This window comes from Oxyura jamaicensis, chromosome 3 (genome assembly GCF_011077185.1).
Source record: "Oxyura jamaicensis isolate SHBP4307 breed ruddy duck chromosome 3, BPBGC_Ojam_1.0, whole genome shotgun sequence".
Taxonomy (NCBI): Eukaryota; Metazoa; Chordata; class Aves; order Anseriformes; family Anatidae; genus Oxyura; species Oxyura jamaicensis.
The window spans coordinates 36,915,815-36,933,135 of NC_048895.1; the positions used below are offsets into that span (position 1 = coordinate 36,915,815).

The window sequence follows — 17,321 nt, forward strand, 5'->3', positions numbered from 1 at the left end:
GATGGGTTTATTGGTAGACTTACCTTGTAAAAGGTTACTGGCTTCTGCTTTTTCTTCTTTATATATACCTTTTGCTTTCAAGTATACTTGTTAAGTATTCTTTGTTTACATTCTTCATTACCCCCAGTCTTCTTGCTGATAGATCATATTTTAAGGAACTTAATGATTTTTGACTCAGCAGAGTGAATGTTCTACCTTGTAGGAGTTGAAATTTCATTTTTTTTAGTTAAAAGTTGAGCTGTAGTGCTTATTTTCACCTGTATCAAATTTCAGACTGTTTACAGGTGTGAAGATGTAGGATTTGGAAGAGTATAGTATAATAAAATTTAGGTTTATAGAGTATTACTGTATAGTGCTTGTAGCTCCTTATTACAGAGGCATTATTCTATAGCTCAGGCTTACCATTGCAATTCCATTTTCTCTTCTTTTGGAGGGAGTTAAAGTTTCCTTTGTAAATTGAAAACATCTGAAAAGATTTTGGTATAATTAATGTTAGACACTGATGATATGTTATGTTTTTTTAATATCAAAGTTTTTTTTTTTTTTTTTAAAGTACTAATGAAAGTTTTTTTTTTTTTTTTTTCTCCTTTAGGAGAATATATAAAAAATTGGCGGCCAAGATATTTCCTGCTAAAGACAGATGGCTCTTTCATAGGCTATAAGGAGAAGCCCCAGGATGTGGATCTGCCATATCCACTCAACAACTTTTCAGTGGCAAGTATGTATTTCCAGTATTTATTATTCTCTCAGCATATTGACAAAATATCTGTTACATATTGCTTCATGTGGAGGTCAGAATTTATTGGTAACAGTGCAAGTTTGATGCCACACGTCATGCTAGTTCCCCCCTAATCTCATGTCCAGCTCTACAGGATATTTTTACAGATGGCATTAAAAATTTTACCATGGGTTGGTTTTTGAGTATTTTTTTTAAATCTAAGTTCTCAATTTTTATCTTTATTTTCTTTTCTGTCTGAGGTGTCTGTAACTAACATTTGAGAAATGATTACTCTAAGAAGAAAATCTTTGGAAAGCTTACCTGTATTCAGATCATTGACCTTGTTTTTTCTTTTTTTGGTAGTATCCCTGAATTCACTCGAAAACTCAAATTAATTAGAAAATTATCTAGACTTGTCAAATGGCACAAAATCATGCTAAATTATTTATCTCTTGGATAATCAGGTAATCAGCTCTCCAGCCTGGTTAATCAGTAATTTTGAGCAATCAGACAATTTGCATATATTAGCAAAGCTATGAAGTATGTATCTGCAGGGTAAAGTGAAGACATTGTGATTTCTTATTTTCCAATAATGTTTCTAAGAGATCAATTTGTAGGTTTTTCTATTTTTTTTCCAACTGGCAAAGTGAGATTGATAGAATAATGTTTCTGAACAGAAATGGAAGTATTTGTGGAGCTAAACTAATCAGGCAAAAAAATTTCCCTGAATATAACCATTGTGTATATCATAGCTAGAAACTTTCAAAAGAACACTAGAAAACTTGGTCAACTTCTCTGAAAATGTTTTAGCATACTGCAATATAATAGCAGCATTTAATTTTATAGGGGAGTACTGGAGACACAAGAACATGTACTTAGGGAATCTGGATACCCTTCCGCTGCATTGCTGAAGGTGGAACAAATTCTACTGAGACTGAATTTGCCTGTTTTCTTGATAGAATTGTGCTTGAGATTGACTCAGCCGGTGTATACAAAGTAATTTTCACATTTTGTTGGTAAAGAAATCATCTTGTGCTCCAAGCCCATGTCTTGGCCTACAACCAGAAGAGGAAAACCTTTCATATTCTGATTGTGACAGAAGTCTTCAAAATGATATTGAGTATACAAGCCTTTTAATAATATTAGAGGCTCATTTTATCTTGTTGCTATCCAGTAAAAACAAACACAGACAAACAGACAAAACATAATGCCTTTATGTTGTTCATATGAGTGGGTAGACCTATGATCAACTAGGTCATAGGCCATTATTCTTTAGTTATTCTACTGAATGTACTAACCCAGTCATTTGTAGCAGTTAGTAGTTTCTTAAATACTTCTTGCCCTATAGCCAGCACAAAGAACACTTGTAGAAGTACTTAATTTTATTTATTTATTTATTTTTATGTCCTGCTTTACCATGCTCTTCGTTGCATTTGTAGTCTTCCTTTGCTATTACAACTAGAATGATGATCCAAATAGTAGTGTTGCCAAGTTGACTGACTGGTGTTGATTATTTTTTTTTCTGTCCTGATACCCAGAGGTCAATTTATGTAATGCTGATATTAGAGTGCTGCCACTAAACTTCGTTTTGATGGGAATTGGAAGATTTCTTATTGTTTCCCCCTCAAAAAAGGGCAGGGGGGGAGGAACAGTGAGCAGGGAGTCCTTTCTACATCTTGCAAAATACAGTTTGGTAAAATAATAGTTTTGGTAAGCAAGATGAGTTTTTCTGTTTTCTGGCAGGAAAAGCAATAGTTTAATCAGAAATGACTGCTGATCAGTGCAAGAGTAGAGAGATGTTTTCACACACAAAAATAATCCTATAAAATCTAAGTGAAGGACCTATGTGGAGTTCACAATGTGACAAACAAAACATTTTCTAGAATCAGAATTCTTGGGTAAGATTCCAGTTTTTAACTTGGTTTTAATTAAATGGATTCTGTTTGATTTTGAACAAGAAGCACAAAATTACATGGCGTGGAAAAGCTGAACATATAAGGCAGTATGATATTGCAGTCTGAATTGCAAAGGACTGTAAGTTTTTGTTAACCTATTTTATCTGTCTGAAGATGAGATCATCAATAGGGCAAACAAACAAAAAAAACCCAAACCACTAACACTATGTGAATGAATTGGATCTCATCTGCAGTACCTGGTAAACGTCAAGAACTGGTCTCACAACCTCCGATCTGTAAGTTCCTGAGCTGTTGCAGTAGGTTTGTGGCCGCAAGCAGTGCAACATATTTTTCCTGTAATAGTGAAGTACGTTTTTCATAAATTACTAGCCAGGCAGATGGAGTGTGAGATCACTGTTAATACCATCTTGATTAGGTTGGCAGGGACTTAAAGATATGTCTTTATAGGCCTATCTTCATGTAATCTTTGTAGCTATCTGTAAAGTGAGAGTGTGGTCTCAGTCTACTTTTTGCTCTCCAAATGATAGACATCTTTGGCTCTAAGTTACAGCTCATTATTTAAGCAGAAAAGGCCAAGGCTTTGGTATTATTTTCCTTGTACTGTTGGAGTTGAACACTGGAAAGTTTGTACTGCTCTGCTTTGTATGATACTTGTTCTGTAGTTTAAAACTTCTATATCTACTCTGTCAAACCAGTTACTTTGATCACATAGATATTTTCCCAACAGTGTGGCCCCCTTCCTCTCTTGCAAAAGACTTTCCCAGATGTAGTATTGTTTTCCCTATAGTTGCTTCCTGATTTTTTCCATGATTACTGTAAGAAAAGCAGAGCCAGTGCCCAACACTTAGCACTTTTCTCTCCGTGATGCTGTGTAGCCAGTGTAGTCCCTCAGGAATCCTGTGAGTGAGAGGAAGGCCTGAGAACAAAACTATTTTATATCCTGCCAGCGGTGCTTCCAGAACTGAATATGCCTTTATTCATAATGCCTTTCTCAGCAGGTGTTATTTTGTCATAGGATGGAGTGTTTGGATAGCATTTCTTTTCCTTGGAGTGGCTGGGGAGGAAATAGAGGGGAAGGAATGAGGACATAGCACTTGAACAGGTAGAAGGTCTCTGTAGACAGGGAGTGCCCAAGGTAGCACATGCTCCTCAGCCTGCAGAGGCAGGGAAACTGTGTGGGCCTGAAATGGGCCCTGAGGCTCCCGATCAGGGGCTTGGCCTCCCCATGGCAGCTGCTCCCCAGCCTTCCTTGGGCACGTGCAAATGTCAGCAGAGTACCCTGTGCCACATCCACTGAGCTGCCACGGGGTTGTGGTGGGGAGAACAAAGTCTTGTGACACCAGGTGGTGTGTAGGAATCACTCTGTGAAACCAGTTTATATTGCACCACGTAGAACCTCTCTCTCTCTTTTATTTTTTTTTATTTTTTTTTCATTTATTTTTTTTTAACACCTGAGTTCAGAGAGAGCTGTGCTTTTAAGGTATGCTTTCAGTTCTTAATGCTCATCCCCTGACACTTAGACTCACTATGAGTTGTGCCATGGTATTTAGCCATACACTGGAAGATAAATGAGGTGGGAAATTCAGTGTGGAAACTTAATGCTGATTGATGCTGATTTTTGGGAGGTAACCAGAAGTATAAACTTACCTGAACTGACTAGTTCAAAATCAGCTTAGCTCATTTCAGGTATAGATGAGCAGTTGCAAGCAATGAAGTTATTGTAGTTTGAAGAGATGCTGCTGATTGACTGAGTCATGGTAACTGAGTGGGTGTGCATTCCTAGCCCACCTCAACTGCAAAATAAAATATGTTAATTTAAATTGCTTTTGCTTAGGCATTTATGCAGTCAGAACCAGTTTAAAAATAATTTTGATTTGATTGCTGTAGCTTCTCTGTATAGGCAAGGGCCTAAAAAAATGCCCTGTCTTTTAAAACTCCATTATTTTTTGAACAAAACTAGTATTCTGGCTGTGCAGCATGACAGGATTTATACCCTCAGTAGTCCCCAAAAAGAACAGCATGGTTGCACAATACTGTTTTTAAGTGGTCCAGTGCTGCTGAAGCAGAATCAATTCTGCCTTGGTCTTTGATGGTCATCATTATTAGGGAGAGCAGAGTGGGGAAGAAGAGGCAGTTGTTTCCAATCCTACTTAAGGAGCTTTTGTGGCCTTACTGATATAAATAAATAAATAAATAAAATCATTTCTCACACATGCAATGAGTATGTAAGTAATCACATGGTACATTTGGAATGAAGTATCTCTAAGAATTGGCCCTTTGCCTTCATTTTGATCTTCACGCAGAGAATAATTGGAAAGAGATGTATCCCGTTGCAGTAGCCTTTGAGCTTTGGCCAAAAGTGATGTCACCTGGAATTTCTATGGTATCTTGAAAGATTTTGCTTTCTAAGCACTCTGTGGTACAGCTACCCTTCTTGCCTTTGAAAAGAAATAGTGAAGGTGAAATAAATTCTAGTTATTGTGAGAAGGTTTCCTTTTATAACATGTTTTTCTTATTTTTTTTTCTTCTGAGGAAATTATTATTGATGAACCCTGTCTACTCTAAATGGAGAATCTGTACTACTTTTTACTACTCTTAACCTTCTCAATGGGCCAGAGACAAAGTTTATTATTTTGGGGATTAAAAAATCTTCAAAACCTGAGGATTGAAATGTTTTAGGGGAATAGTGTTAGGAAATGAACAGGAAAAAAAAATGCTTTAAGTGAGATCAACTTATGCATGAAAATACTTTGCCATTAGACATGACTTTCTGTACCAGCAACTCCACAGTTAACTTTTCAATGAGATTTAATTTTGAAGTCCCAGATGTTTTTAGTTGTCGCAACATTGGATGACATGAGCACACAGATACACACGTAACTAGTTACTTATAATTACAGTACAAATTTAATTCCAAAGTAATAATGGTACAATTGAATAAATAATGTTCATTCAACGCTGAAAATATTTATGGGGAGAAAAAGGCAATGTATATGTAATTTACTGCATATGCAAATGTGTCTATGGAAATTCAAATTCAAATCTACTGTGTATAACCAATATTACTGTGTTAGATGGGCCTATGCTCATCTTTCTGGAAAACTGGACCAGTAATTTTCTTTGGGAGGCTTTCCTATTACCTTATGAATGGTTTCTAGGGGACATAGTTGATATTCTGTCATTTAACTTAGAAGTTTGGATTTAGTTGTTGGCTTGGATAGTGAATGAAAATGGGTTCCTTGATCTTATCCTTCCATTTTAATGGACAGTGCTTTCTCAGACAGCAGTTTACTGTTAGGTAGTCCCCAGTTATCTTTAAACAGGGCCTGGTATAAGCATGGCATGTCAAAGTTGAAGTGTATTGGCAAGTCTGAGAGTTTTTATCCTGTTGTGATACACCCAGATGCATAAATGAAATTGAGGTGTTTGTATGAAAGACAGAGGGATGTATAATGTTATTACTTCCTGTGATAACAAGCAAAACCCCAGGTAAAGCCCAACAATAAGATATAGAAATCTCTCATTTTCATTCTCTCTCTTTGCATGAAAGGGTGACTAGCAAGTCATGATAGAAGGGTGTGGATGCTACTTCAGTGCTTTTTGGAGTGGTGGAAATAAACTTTTCCAGTATGATGTAGTACATCAAAGGTGATCTCTTTCAGCTTCAAGGAATACATATATATATGTGTGTGTGTGTGTGTGTTTGTTATGCAGTCGTATATGTTGTTGTAACATCGAAGCACATACAAGTTCTAGTCATGAGCCAAGCACCATAGAAGTGGGATTTCTATCCATACAGAACAAAAAGTCAGTCCCTGCTCCAAAATACTAAAATTCCAAATATAAAACAAGGGACAGCAGATGGATGCAAACAGATGGGGGGAGTATGAGAAAACAATGAGACAGTATTAGCCTGTAGTACAGGCAGTGGTCTCAGCACATCAACAACTAATCCATTGTCAAGGGTAGATTTTTTTTGTCTCTTTTCTGTTTTCCCTCCCTCCTTCCTCTTTTTAAGACATCATGGTGAAGGAGAGTTTTAAGGAGGATTTAAAGGAGAACAGTACAGCAAACAGAAATTAGGAATGCTTTTGAGAAATGGTGTTGAAATTGGAACAGTGGGAGGAGGATCGATGGCAGGAACGGTCGTTTGGATACTGAATAAAGAGTGATAAAGAGGATGAGATTAAGCTGTGGGGATAGTCCATATTGAAAAGTTACCACTGTCTGATGTGCTAGAGCTGTGTAGGAAATGAGGAATGTGAAGAGAAGAATGATGTGATCAAAGGGACAATAGAGAAAAATCATCTGTGGATTTATTTATTTATTTATTTATTTTATAATCAGTTTGGGTATGACATTTTTAGGGGAAAACTGCATTTGTTGAGACCAGGGAAAGAATATTATGTCGTTCACATATATCTCTGTGTGACCAAACTTATCTTTATGGGTAATATAGCACATAAACAAAATGTAGTGAGAAAAGAGGAGACCAAGGACAGAGCCTTATGGAAAGCCTCAGAGAAGAGTTGCCCTAGGGAGTAGATAAACAGCTGAGAGAATCAGGAGAAGAACAAGCTAAGGGAAAGTGTGCGTATACACATATATTTGTGTGTGTGTGTGTGTATATATATATATATATAAAATCAGGGCTTTTCAAACATATATGAGCAAAAACATGTTTATCTGTGTCAATGTTATGAAAATGGTACATTAGTTCTACTTGTCTAACAAAAAAGGTCATTAGAGAAAAATGAGTATTCAGAGCACAAAGAGAGTAGCAATAATGAAGAAGTAATTGTGTTTCTACATGAGAAAGAAAGCATTGGAGTAGCAACTGAAGAGGCAAATGTTGGGACAGTGAGGTGTATGTCTTCTGAAGGAAAGACCCAGAGAAGAATAAGAAATTAAGTATTTGATTTTAATGCAAATAAATATATAGATATCTGTTTCCAGCTATCAGTCTATATAGGGTAAAATGCATGTATTCCACGCAATGAAATCAGTGGTCCAGTACTAGTACTATTTCTTTTATATCATACGATAATTATAGGAAGTTCTCTTTTGTGCTAAAATTCAGTCTGCATTAGAAATATTTTCTCAAATATGCAACCTTCTGTTCATTTTTAGTGCATTTTTTATGGCTGCTTTTATGTTTAACATTCTTGTCTAGCCACATCAACGAATTCTGCTGAAGTTGAAAACTTCCATATAAAATAATAATATGGTGTAAGCGTTTTTTCTGTTTTTTTGTTTGTTGGTTTTTATGCTGTGGGAGTGCATTTAGGAAAAGAACACTGGTGATTATATGGTTAAAGTTATAGAATTCAAACTTTAAACTTTTTAATAAAATCTGAACAGATGATCTGTGCTTTTTTTTTTTTTTTTTTTTTTTTTTTTTTGGAACTGGCAGGTTTCAGGCCCTCTAATTGGCTTCCCAGCTTTGCAGAGTAATTACAGCTTCAAGCAAACTTTGTCATCTGTGGTTCAGAATGGTGTAAAGTAAACAGAACGTTTTGAAATACAGTTTGTAGTTAGAGTTGCTCAGGAGAGTTTAACTAGCATAACTATTTAATTTAGATGGTAGCATTTATTTGAAAAAGTCTAACATTTTAGAATTATCATGTTTGTGGGTATGGAGATGAAAGTTAACCTCTGGTATGTACCTTACCTTTATTTATTTATTTATTTATTTATTTATTAAGGGAAAAAAAAAGCAGCTCGATAATTGAGAAATATCCATTGCATTTTTTCATACTGGTTCTATTTTATTTTTCCATTTTTTTTTAGATGGATCAATGGTCAAGCAAGTACCACAGACTTGCTAGAACTGAATTGTCAGTTTCTGTTACAGATTTTGTATTTTGCTGCTTTGAACAAGTGTTCTCCCTCAAGGCTTTTTATCTCCCCTAATATTAAAGGGGAAAATTTTCATGACCGATGTTTAATCCTAGCAAGACAGAACGCTTTAGGATTAAAATGTGTAATTCCAAGTTGTAGATGGCTAGCATACAAGAACACAAAGTTGAGTCTGTCTGTTTACTGGCTTACTCATCTTTTTGAATGATAATTTAGAGTTCCAACTGTTTTGAGTTGAGATTCAGCCCTTTAATTACATATGTTTATGTATAGTAGCAAACTTGAAGACATTATGGTAGAGTGTTCTCTCCTCTTGGTAATGACCCAACTATCACTCGAGCTTTCCGAGCCAGCTTTCAGTAGCCAGTTTCACTCATTCTTCTGTGCTTTTGTAGTTTCCAAACTATTCTCACTGTCTAAAACTACTACAGGTTTTCCAGTAATTAGTAGAAAAATATTTTGGTAATTAGCAGTAACTGTGTATTAGGGTACTTATTCATCTTAATAGATTTTTTTTTTTTCTAGCTGTAGGTGAAAGACATCCACAAAAGTTTTTATTCTTGTTGCAATCATGATAGGAATGTTGTTTATCCCATACGTTTGTATACAGCAGCATGTGAAGCATGTGGGTGACTAAATATCAGCAGACTTCAGTTCCTTTTATGTACTTCAGAAGGATGGGTAGCACACAACTTTTAGAAATACGTTGTTCTTCCACTTCTTTCTGAAACTCTTTGTTTCAGAGAGTAAGGACATGAACTTATTCAATTTTAACCATATACAAGAAAATTATATCTTCAGCCAATTCTAATAGAATATTAAAAAAAAAAAAAAAAAAAAAACACCACTTGAGTAAGGTTTCCTGGATTTTATTTTTATTTTTCAATAGCCTTCAATTGTGATGATTTTTAAAACTATTTTCAGTGCCTTTTTCAATTGCCACAGCATTTTTTTAATTATATTTAATTGATTATGTCGATCATTTATAATTAAAACCTGAGAGAGTTAAGTACTCTTTGCTGCTTACAGAGCTCAGTATATGCATCTATAGCTAAAATGAGTGTCTTGTTCTTGTTAATAAAGTGTATCACTTTGAGGACTGTCTGAAAAAAATGATAATTTGTAGTACCAATAATACATGTATATATTAGATACAGATTTAAAAGTGAATACATACATGTATAATATAATAATAGATTCATTATATATAGCATACTTTGTATGTAAGTAAAGAACATTTTAGATATAACACTTGGACATAGGCAAATTTAATTCCACTTGTTCCTATTTTTGAGCATTTGAGTTGGCAAACTTAAATTAATGCTGTTTTAATGTATGCATTTTTGTATGTATTTGCAATCAGCAAATGAATGGTGAAATTCAAAATCTTTGGCTCGATTAGAGACACCAGGGAGGACGTGCTTTAATTGTACAGAATTTTCTGCAAGTTTGACTCTGTACATTTTGCCTTCAGATTGCACTAACATAGTCATCTCTCTTTTCTGTACCTGGCAGCTTCTTTTACCTTCCTTCCTACCTCCTAAACTAGCTCATTTGTATTATCACTTTATGGTCTCTTGACCAACCCCCACTTGTAGTTCCCTCTTGCAGTCTCCCAGCTGCAATTTAATGCTGCTCTTCCGAGTGAGCCTTATTTTATCCCCCTAGTTTTTCTTTCCCGCACAGGTTCCACAATTTTTCCTATCCATTTACATTATTCTGCCTTTGTTCCTTGGTTTTTGGTTCCAGACATCTCTTTCACTTGCTGTATGATAGCATTCCATATTGGGTTTTGCCTCAAACAGGTTGCTTCTTTATCATACTGTCTGAGGATAGCAAGAGTCATTATGAACATAGTGCTTTCCATTTAGCAGGTATAGAGGTAGGAGATAGCTGTAGCCTCTGGATTATATTCAAAGCACAGATTTGTAAGATTTTTATACTTCAGTGTTTTTTTTTTTTTTTTTTTTTTTTAACCAACCACTCTCCCCTCAATTTCCCCTGCACTCCTCTCTCTCCCACAGGTAGTATGGCCAGATGTGTCACATTTTCATGGGAATACTGGAAGGATATCAGTGGTCTTGGTTTGCCAAATTTTAAGTCTCATCTCCAAAAAATAGTGTTTTCCAGCAGTGTGCAGCTTTAGGCAGACACCCAGCGAAGAAAGTTTCAGCCTACGTGACTGAAGTGTGATTGGATTAAAGATGAGAGGATGGTTTTGTTAGGGGTAAGATCAGGTGATCTTAGAACAGGGAATGTTTGCAGTCTTGTCTGTTATAAAATTGGCCCTATGCATTCCTCAAAGCTACAACTGAGGAGTTAACAAGACAAATAGCCTGTTACCCCTATGCTAACCATCATTGTGATTGTAACTTGGACTTAAGCTGTATGCCTGAAGAAAGGGGTTTCTTTGCTCTCATAATACTTGCACCCAGCCAGAAGCCTAACTGTACATCCTAAGCAGCTCCACTTCATCATACTCCCCAAGTTCCCTTCATCTGCTTCTGTTCTTTGTGTTTCTCTTCCAGCTTTCATGTTAAGTTCCCTCTTCCTGTATCCATCCTGCTGTAGCTCTTTCCTCTAAATGCTGAGGGTGGCCATCAGCCCAGCCAAGACCTAGCAGTCTGTAAAAGAAGTGAGGTTGGATTACTGTTTCTCTTTTGAGTCTACATAGTATATGCAGTTTTGCTAAGTGTAATGTCATCTCCTTGAACAGTGACCAGTCTGCCTTATATAAGTTACAGATGTATGGAGAATACATAGGTTTATGCATTAAGGAATACACACCTGAACAGTACAGTACTTTTCCTATTCTGTTTCTTCTACATGTGTTCATTAACCTTCTTATTCTCATTAGCGTTCTGCTAATCTGCAGAAAAAAAAAAAAAAAAATCCTATTGACAGACCTGTCCACTTCTGCCCTTGACCAATTTTTCAAAAACACCATGTCAGTGTGCACAACAATTCTTAAATCTGAGCTTCCTCACAGAGAACCCCTGAACATCAATACTTTCATGCCTGTATTAAGGATTAAGTACACATGTACTGTATGCCAGTCCAAATAAGTCTGATGACATTTGCTGTAGCTTTATGACAGAGACAGAAGCCATTTCTCAGATAATGGGTCCCAAAACACGTAGGTCTTCAGGCATACAAATTAACGCCTTGGACAAAGGCATTAAGCTTGTTATAAACTAGTAAAATGAAAGAGAATTGCTTTAATGTATTTTCAGTATGGAGCTGCACTTCAGAAGGTCAGCTATGAGTATGCAGCTTGTACAATTAACACTAGCAACAGGAATAAGAGAGAAAGGAAAAGCAGGCTAGAGGGTACTGAAGTATGTTGAGTGTTTAGAAATTTGCTTGGTCTGACACGGTTCCTTGGAGAACATTTAAAATGTAAAATTGTGGATGACAGTTGAGGTGTCAGGACACTGAATTTGTGTGTGGAGAAAAAAGTCAGCCAATATAATATATACTTCAATGAAAGAATAGCCTGCCTTGCAAAGTGGTACATGTCATATAACATGACTTTTGTAAAATGCCAATGTTAACTTGAATAAAAAATATGTAATTCACCAAGAGTAAGTGCAAGGTTTTATGCAAGATTTTTATGTTATGCAAGTTTCTTATAGAATTCAACTCCATTGGTGAAAGGTGCAGGCCAGTTGGTAGGTGGTAGCTCTAAAACAGAATTTACAGTGGATCGTAAACAGGAATTCTGTTGCCATATTCTTTGTTGATCAATTTGTGTACTTGATCAATGACTTGTGATCACACATTTGATCTGGATCAGGTTTGAACAAGTGATAGCATTCTCGTTGAATTACCGGAACATGAGATGTGATGTTCATGTCAGTTTTGTGGTGGCTGCAAGAAAACAAGTCGCACTTTTGACAGAGTAACCTTGACTTCACAAAACAAAACAAAAATTAATTATATTTGCTTGAATAAAGAGTTCTGCTAAGTCAGTGTTTTGCATCATACAAATGCAATGTTTTTAGTATACTATATTGTAAAATCTAACATACAGTCTCACTGAACAATTGCCTGAATCAGTAGTGTTGTGCTCTTGTGACAGAGGAATAGTAGATAGTCTACTGTTTGTCTAGATTTACATGACAAGAAAGATCTTGGATCTGAATGCACAACCTGTGAGGGTAGGCTGGTTGAACTGAGAAGACTGAAGAGAGATAAAATAGTCTTCAGATGTCTAAAAGGGATAGCTGCTAAAATAGATAAGCTGCTCAACAGGGCAAGAAACAATATGCTTAAATTATTGGAACAGTTGCACTAAATGCTAGGAAAAATCTTTTAGCTATAAACATAATTAATTTTCTTATAGTTGGATGAATTATTTGCTTATAGAGGTTTTGAAATTACTACTTTGGGGAATTGAAGAAAGAGTTTAGAGAAGCAGCAGAAATAGCCTAGGTGGACCTGGTTCTGCCTAGGGGCACTAAGAACAACTACATGACTTCCTGGGGCAGCCCCACTGGGTGTGTGTTGGGGGTAATTCTGTTTAATAATCAGACTGGTTTCAGCATCTGAATTTTCCTAGATAGGATATTTTATGATAAATCTAATCCTGAATTGATGGTAACCTGGGTTATTGTGGCATGGTTGCCACTGAAGGAAGAACGTCATATTCCTCCTGCCAGGTACAGATGGAAAAATGTGCCTTTGGCTACTGCTGTTACCTTGGCATACTGGAGCAGTCTCGGATCTAATACTCTTCTTACCCTCATAACAAACCTAGTTTGCAAATGGAGATCACTCTCTTTACATGGGGAACAGAACAAGTTCCATCAATACCTCTGGCTGATTTCTTCACCTTATGATCATTACCTTCTACCTTTTCTTCAAGCCCATGGTTATATTGGTGTTCTGTATTTCCTGCTATGTGCTGGATAGGTGTATATGTAAACTATATGTATTTTATCTAAGTAATGTTATTTGCTCTTCACCCATTAACTGCCAATGTATAAAGGAGGAAATGTCATGTATTTCTCTAGAATGTCAGCTAATGAAAACAGAGCGACCAAAGCCAAACACGTTCATTATCAGATGTCTCCAGTGGACCACTGTCATAGAGAGGACGTTCCATGTAGACACTCCGGAGGAACGGTGAGAGTTTTATTTATGTTCTGCTTTCTGTGTTGGTTATGTACAAGTCTCAGCCGGGACTGCTCAGTAATCAGAATGGGGAATTGTGACATTCTGAGCACTTCTGAACAGTTATTTGAAGATTTTATGTCAGCTTCTGTAAAGTATGATCCGAGCTCATAGCTAGTGTAAAAACTGCCTGCAACTAGGTGGGATGAGTGTGTTCAAATAAGCCAAAACTATGTCATGATATGTCTCTGAAGTGTGAAATTTTGAACAATAGATGCCTGCTTTGAAGCATTTTCCAGCCTTGCTGTCTTAGATTTTGTGTTTACTCCTCCTAATGTGCTCCTTTTTTTGGCACAGAAAGCAGTATGTTTGTTATAATTTATGTTGCTTATTAGCTTCTTTTCTTTCAGTAACACAAACACACTCTTAAGAATTAACTTTTTTAAGATACCAGAAGTCTATAGAAGATAGGACGATGTGCCTTGCTGAAATATTCTTTACTGTATCTCTGGTTAGATCCACTGTGTCTTCCCATTGTCCTGTTGAGACCAATACTATTTGGCTTCATTCTTACTGTTCATATCAATAAGTAAACAATGATTTTTTTTTTTTTTTCACTGTTTCCTCTTTTATTAGTATATTCACTTAGAGCTTTTCAATTCTACCATGATACTGTTTCTCCACTGTATCATCCTGCTGTGTATGCAACACTGTACCTCGTGCTGCATTCTGTAACACCACCAGACTCCTCCTGCATCCCTTGGCTGAGCAAAAAGCAGAGATACTGCACTTGATGTGGGGCTGTAGTGTGTGAATTGGTCTGCTGCTAGGTCTGTGCTGGCCAGCCAGCATGCCAACTAGTCAGGGGCTCAGCTGCCCCTGCTTTTCCCTCAGTGGAAACCCTCATCTGGGCCTGCACCTTCCATGCAGCTGCTGGTTTTCATGATGCTTGTTGGAATTTAATTATCTTTGAGGACCTTGGATTCTCAGGGGCATGTAAAATTGGCCAATAAGTTCAGTTTTAAGAGGAGACAGACAAAGTATTGAACACACGGTGTAGATTAATAAAATTTAGTTATTTTCTCACAGTGAGGAGGAACACCAAAAACACTCTTAAAGTAGCAGATTGTTATCGTACAGTATCAGATAGGATATGACATACTATGCCCTGATCTGTATTATACCTATAGCAAGAGTTTTCAAGCTTTCAGTATTAAAGTATTGGCAAAATTGGATACTGTTAATTCTTGAAATAAACTGTGCAGTGATTCTTTTTTTTTATGCTGATTAATTTCATGTTTTCTATTATGCAGAATTTGGAAAGAAATTGAAACAATTAATTTATATGAGTCTTCTGTTGTGTAACAAGAGAATTGCACAATGAAGCAATGTTGCATGTGAAAAACATTATATACAATTTATTTGGATCGATTTTATAAGTTTCTAATATGATTGTTGGCCTGTTCATGATAGGGAAGAATGGACAGAAGCAATCCAGGCTGTAGCAGACAGACTTCAGAGGCAAGAAGAGGAGAGGATGAACTGTAGTCCAACTTCACAGATAGACAATATAGGAGAAGAGGAGATGGATGCTTCAACAACCCATCATAAAAGAAAGGTAATAACCTTCAAAAATATCTAATAGGACTAATAGGTAAGGAACTTCTGCAGAATGTCTACTTGGTATAACTATATACAAGCAATAGTGTCTCTACATAAATTTCAGCATATTACAAGCATAAAAGTAAATGTTTTATTTCAGTGAAGCTGTACTGCTCTAGTTTTATTTATTTGTTATGCTGTCTGGTGCAACAATTTTCAGATACAAAGTTCAACCATTCAGGCAGATGTTAGCATTCTGCTTGTTGTTTGAATATTATATTTGTCTTTCCCTTTTCATTTGTTTACTTTTTTAGAAATAAAATATTTTCTTTAGAGCAGTAGATTTGCCCCCTTTCTCATGCAAATAATACCCAGTACAAATTAGATGATTTGCATGAGAAAAGCTAGCAGGATTTGGCTTTTAATGACCTTGTTTTTGCTGTCTGGGAAAATAACTCTGCTTTTATTTTCAGTGACATACAAGAAAATAATATTTTATTTTTTGCTATCCTTTGCAGCTTCTGCTGTAAGCAGGAATATACACATAGCTGGCTACAACATACTTGTAGGTGTACCTCCAGAGTTAACAGGATAAACACACAACTAAATGTATGTTTAAAAGATAGTGTTACACAAAATTTGTTATTATTTTGTGTTTCCATTTTGTCTTGTGTTTTTGGAAGTACAGACTGCTCTTGAAGAATAATGGGGGATTCAAATGGATGTTTCTTGTTTACTACATGGGATTGACATGGCTCAAGAAATGCATTGAAATCGCAGGAGAAATAATAACCTGTTTCTATACAATTGGCTTCATTCTTTCTAGCTAGAAAATGAAAGCTGTAGAAAATTAAGTGGAAGTCTGCAGACAGTGCATAATAGTCTTACAGCTAGTGTAACTGAATGTCTTTGAATGATGAACAGTGAAAAGGAATATTGAACATATGCCTTTACTCATAGAGCATGTTTTATTCTTTGCACTATATGAAGCAAGAATTATAGAAAAATCAGTGGCTGACAACTAAACTATATCCTTATGAATATAAAAAAGGTGTGACAGGAAATCTTAGTTCTATCATGTCCTAACTTTTGATAACTTGAGTTTGCAATACAAGCATAGTACTTTTATGTAGTTTCATAGTATGTAATTTTCTAGGCTTTCTTTACTAAACAAAGATGTAAAAGCTAATTATGTACAGGTGTAACAATACTCTTATCATACATTATCAGGTTGGAGAGGTTGGCATTGAACTTTTAGCCTTGCAGCACAGAGGTTTAGTGATTGTTCCATGTTGAAATACGATAAGTGACAGCAAGACAGAGGCAGTGTTCAAGATGTGTCAGTCTTCCTAAAAGGCTGTGTGATTATATGGAAGGGATTTGGGTTTGCTCTATTAAAGATCTGACCACTATTCCACTCTTAGTGGAATACAAAAACACTGCATTAAAACAAGCATTTTCAAGGTGTCAGAATAAATGCTGTCTAATATAAGTTGTTTATCTGAAACGTATGCTTTCCTTGTTCACAGTTCAGTGCATTTTCCAGTACAACAAAAGGGTTTGTGAGAATAGGAGTAGGAGGAAGATCAGTTTTGTTTCTGTCTTGCAGCTTATGCTCTAGGAAATGCTGAAGAAAGATACTGGGGCAGTGCATGTGCAGTGCTACAGAATATTTAATGGCTTTGGCAAGAAGCCAAAAGCAAACTCTACAAATCAAACGTGAAATGAAAAATGGTGATATTCAATACCTAATAATAGATCAGAATGGAGTCTGCATAGCAAGTGAAGAGCACGCTGATAACACCAAGGAATTTCTTTTGCTAAAACTCAAAATCATAGATTTCTGACTGTTGGGAGACTTTAGCAGAAGGTGCTCAGAAGTTTTTGGAATAAAAAGTACTGAGAGACAATAATAAAGGGAGTTGTTACTCCCTCTGTGTTAATAGAAATTAAGAAAAATATTTATTTGTGCAACTGTTTCTGAAAAGCTTCTGTTCAAGCATTTGTAGTTGTTAACATAATCAGAACCATTTCAGTTATAACTCCTAAATGCATTTTTATTGCCTTTTCTTGTACTGGATTTCTTTTAATATCAGGGATTTTTTGCACAT

At 36.0% G+C, this 17,321-nt stretch overlaps 1 protein-coding gene across 2 annotated transcripts in view; it reads left to right on the forward strand.

The window, feature by feature from the left end:
• Positions 1–17,321, forward strand: part of AKT3 (AKT serine/threonine kinase 3) — a 151,596-nt gene that overhangs the window by 76,739 nt on the left and 57,536 nt on the right. For both annotated transcript variants that reach the window (XM_035320807.1, XM_035320808.1), the window contains 3 exons: positions 593–718; positions 13,509–13,620; positions 15,082–15,226. In XM_035320807.1, coding sequence (XP_035176698.1) covers positions 593–718; positions 13,509–13,620; positions 15,082–15,226 — 383 coding nt within the window. The remainder of the gene's footprint in view (positions 1–592; positions 719–13,508; positions 13,621–15,081; positions 15,227–17,321) is intronic.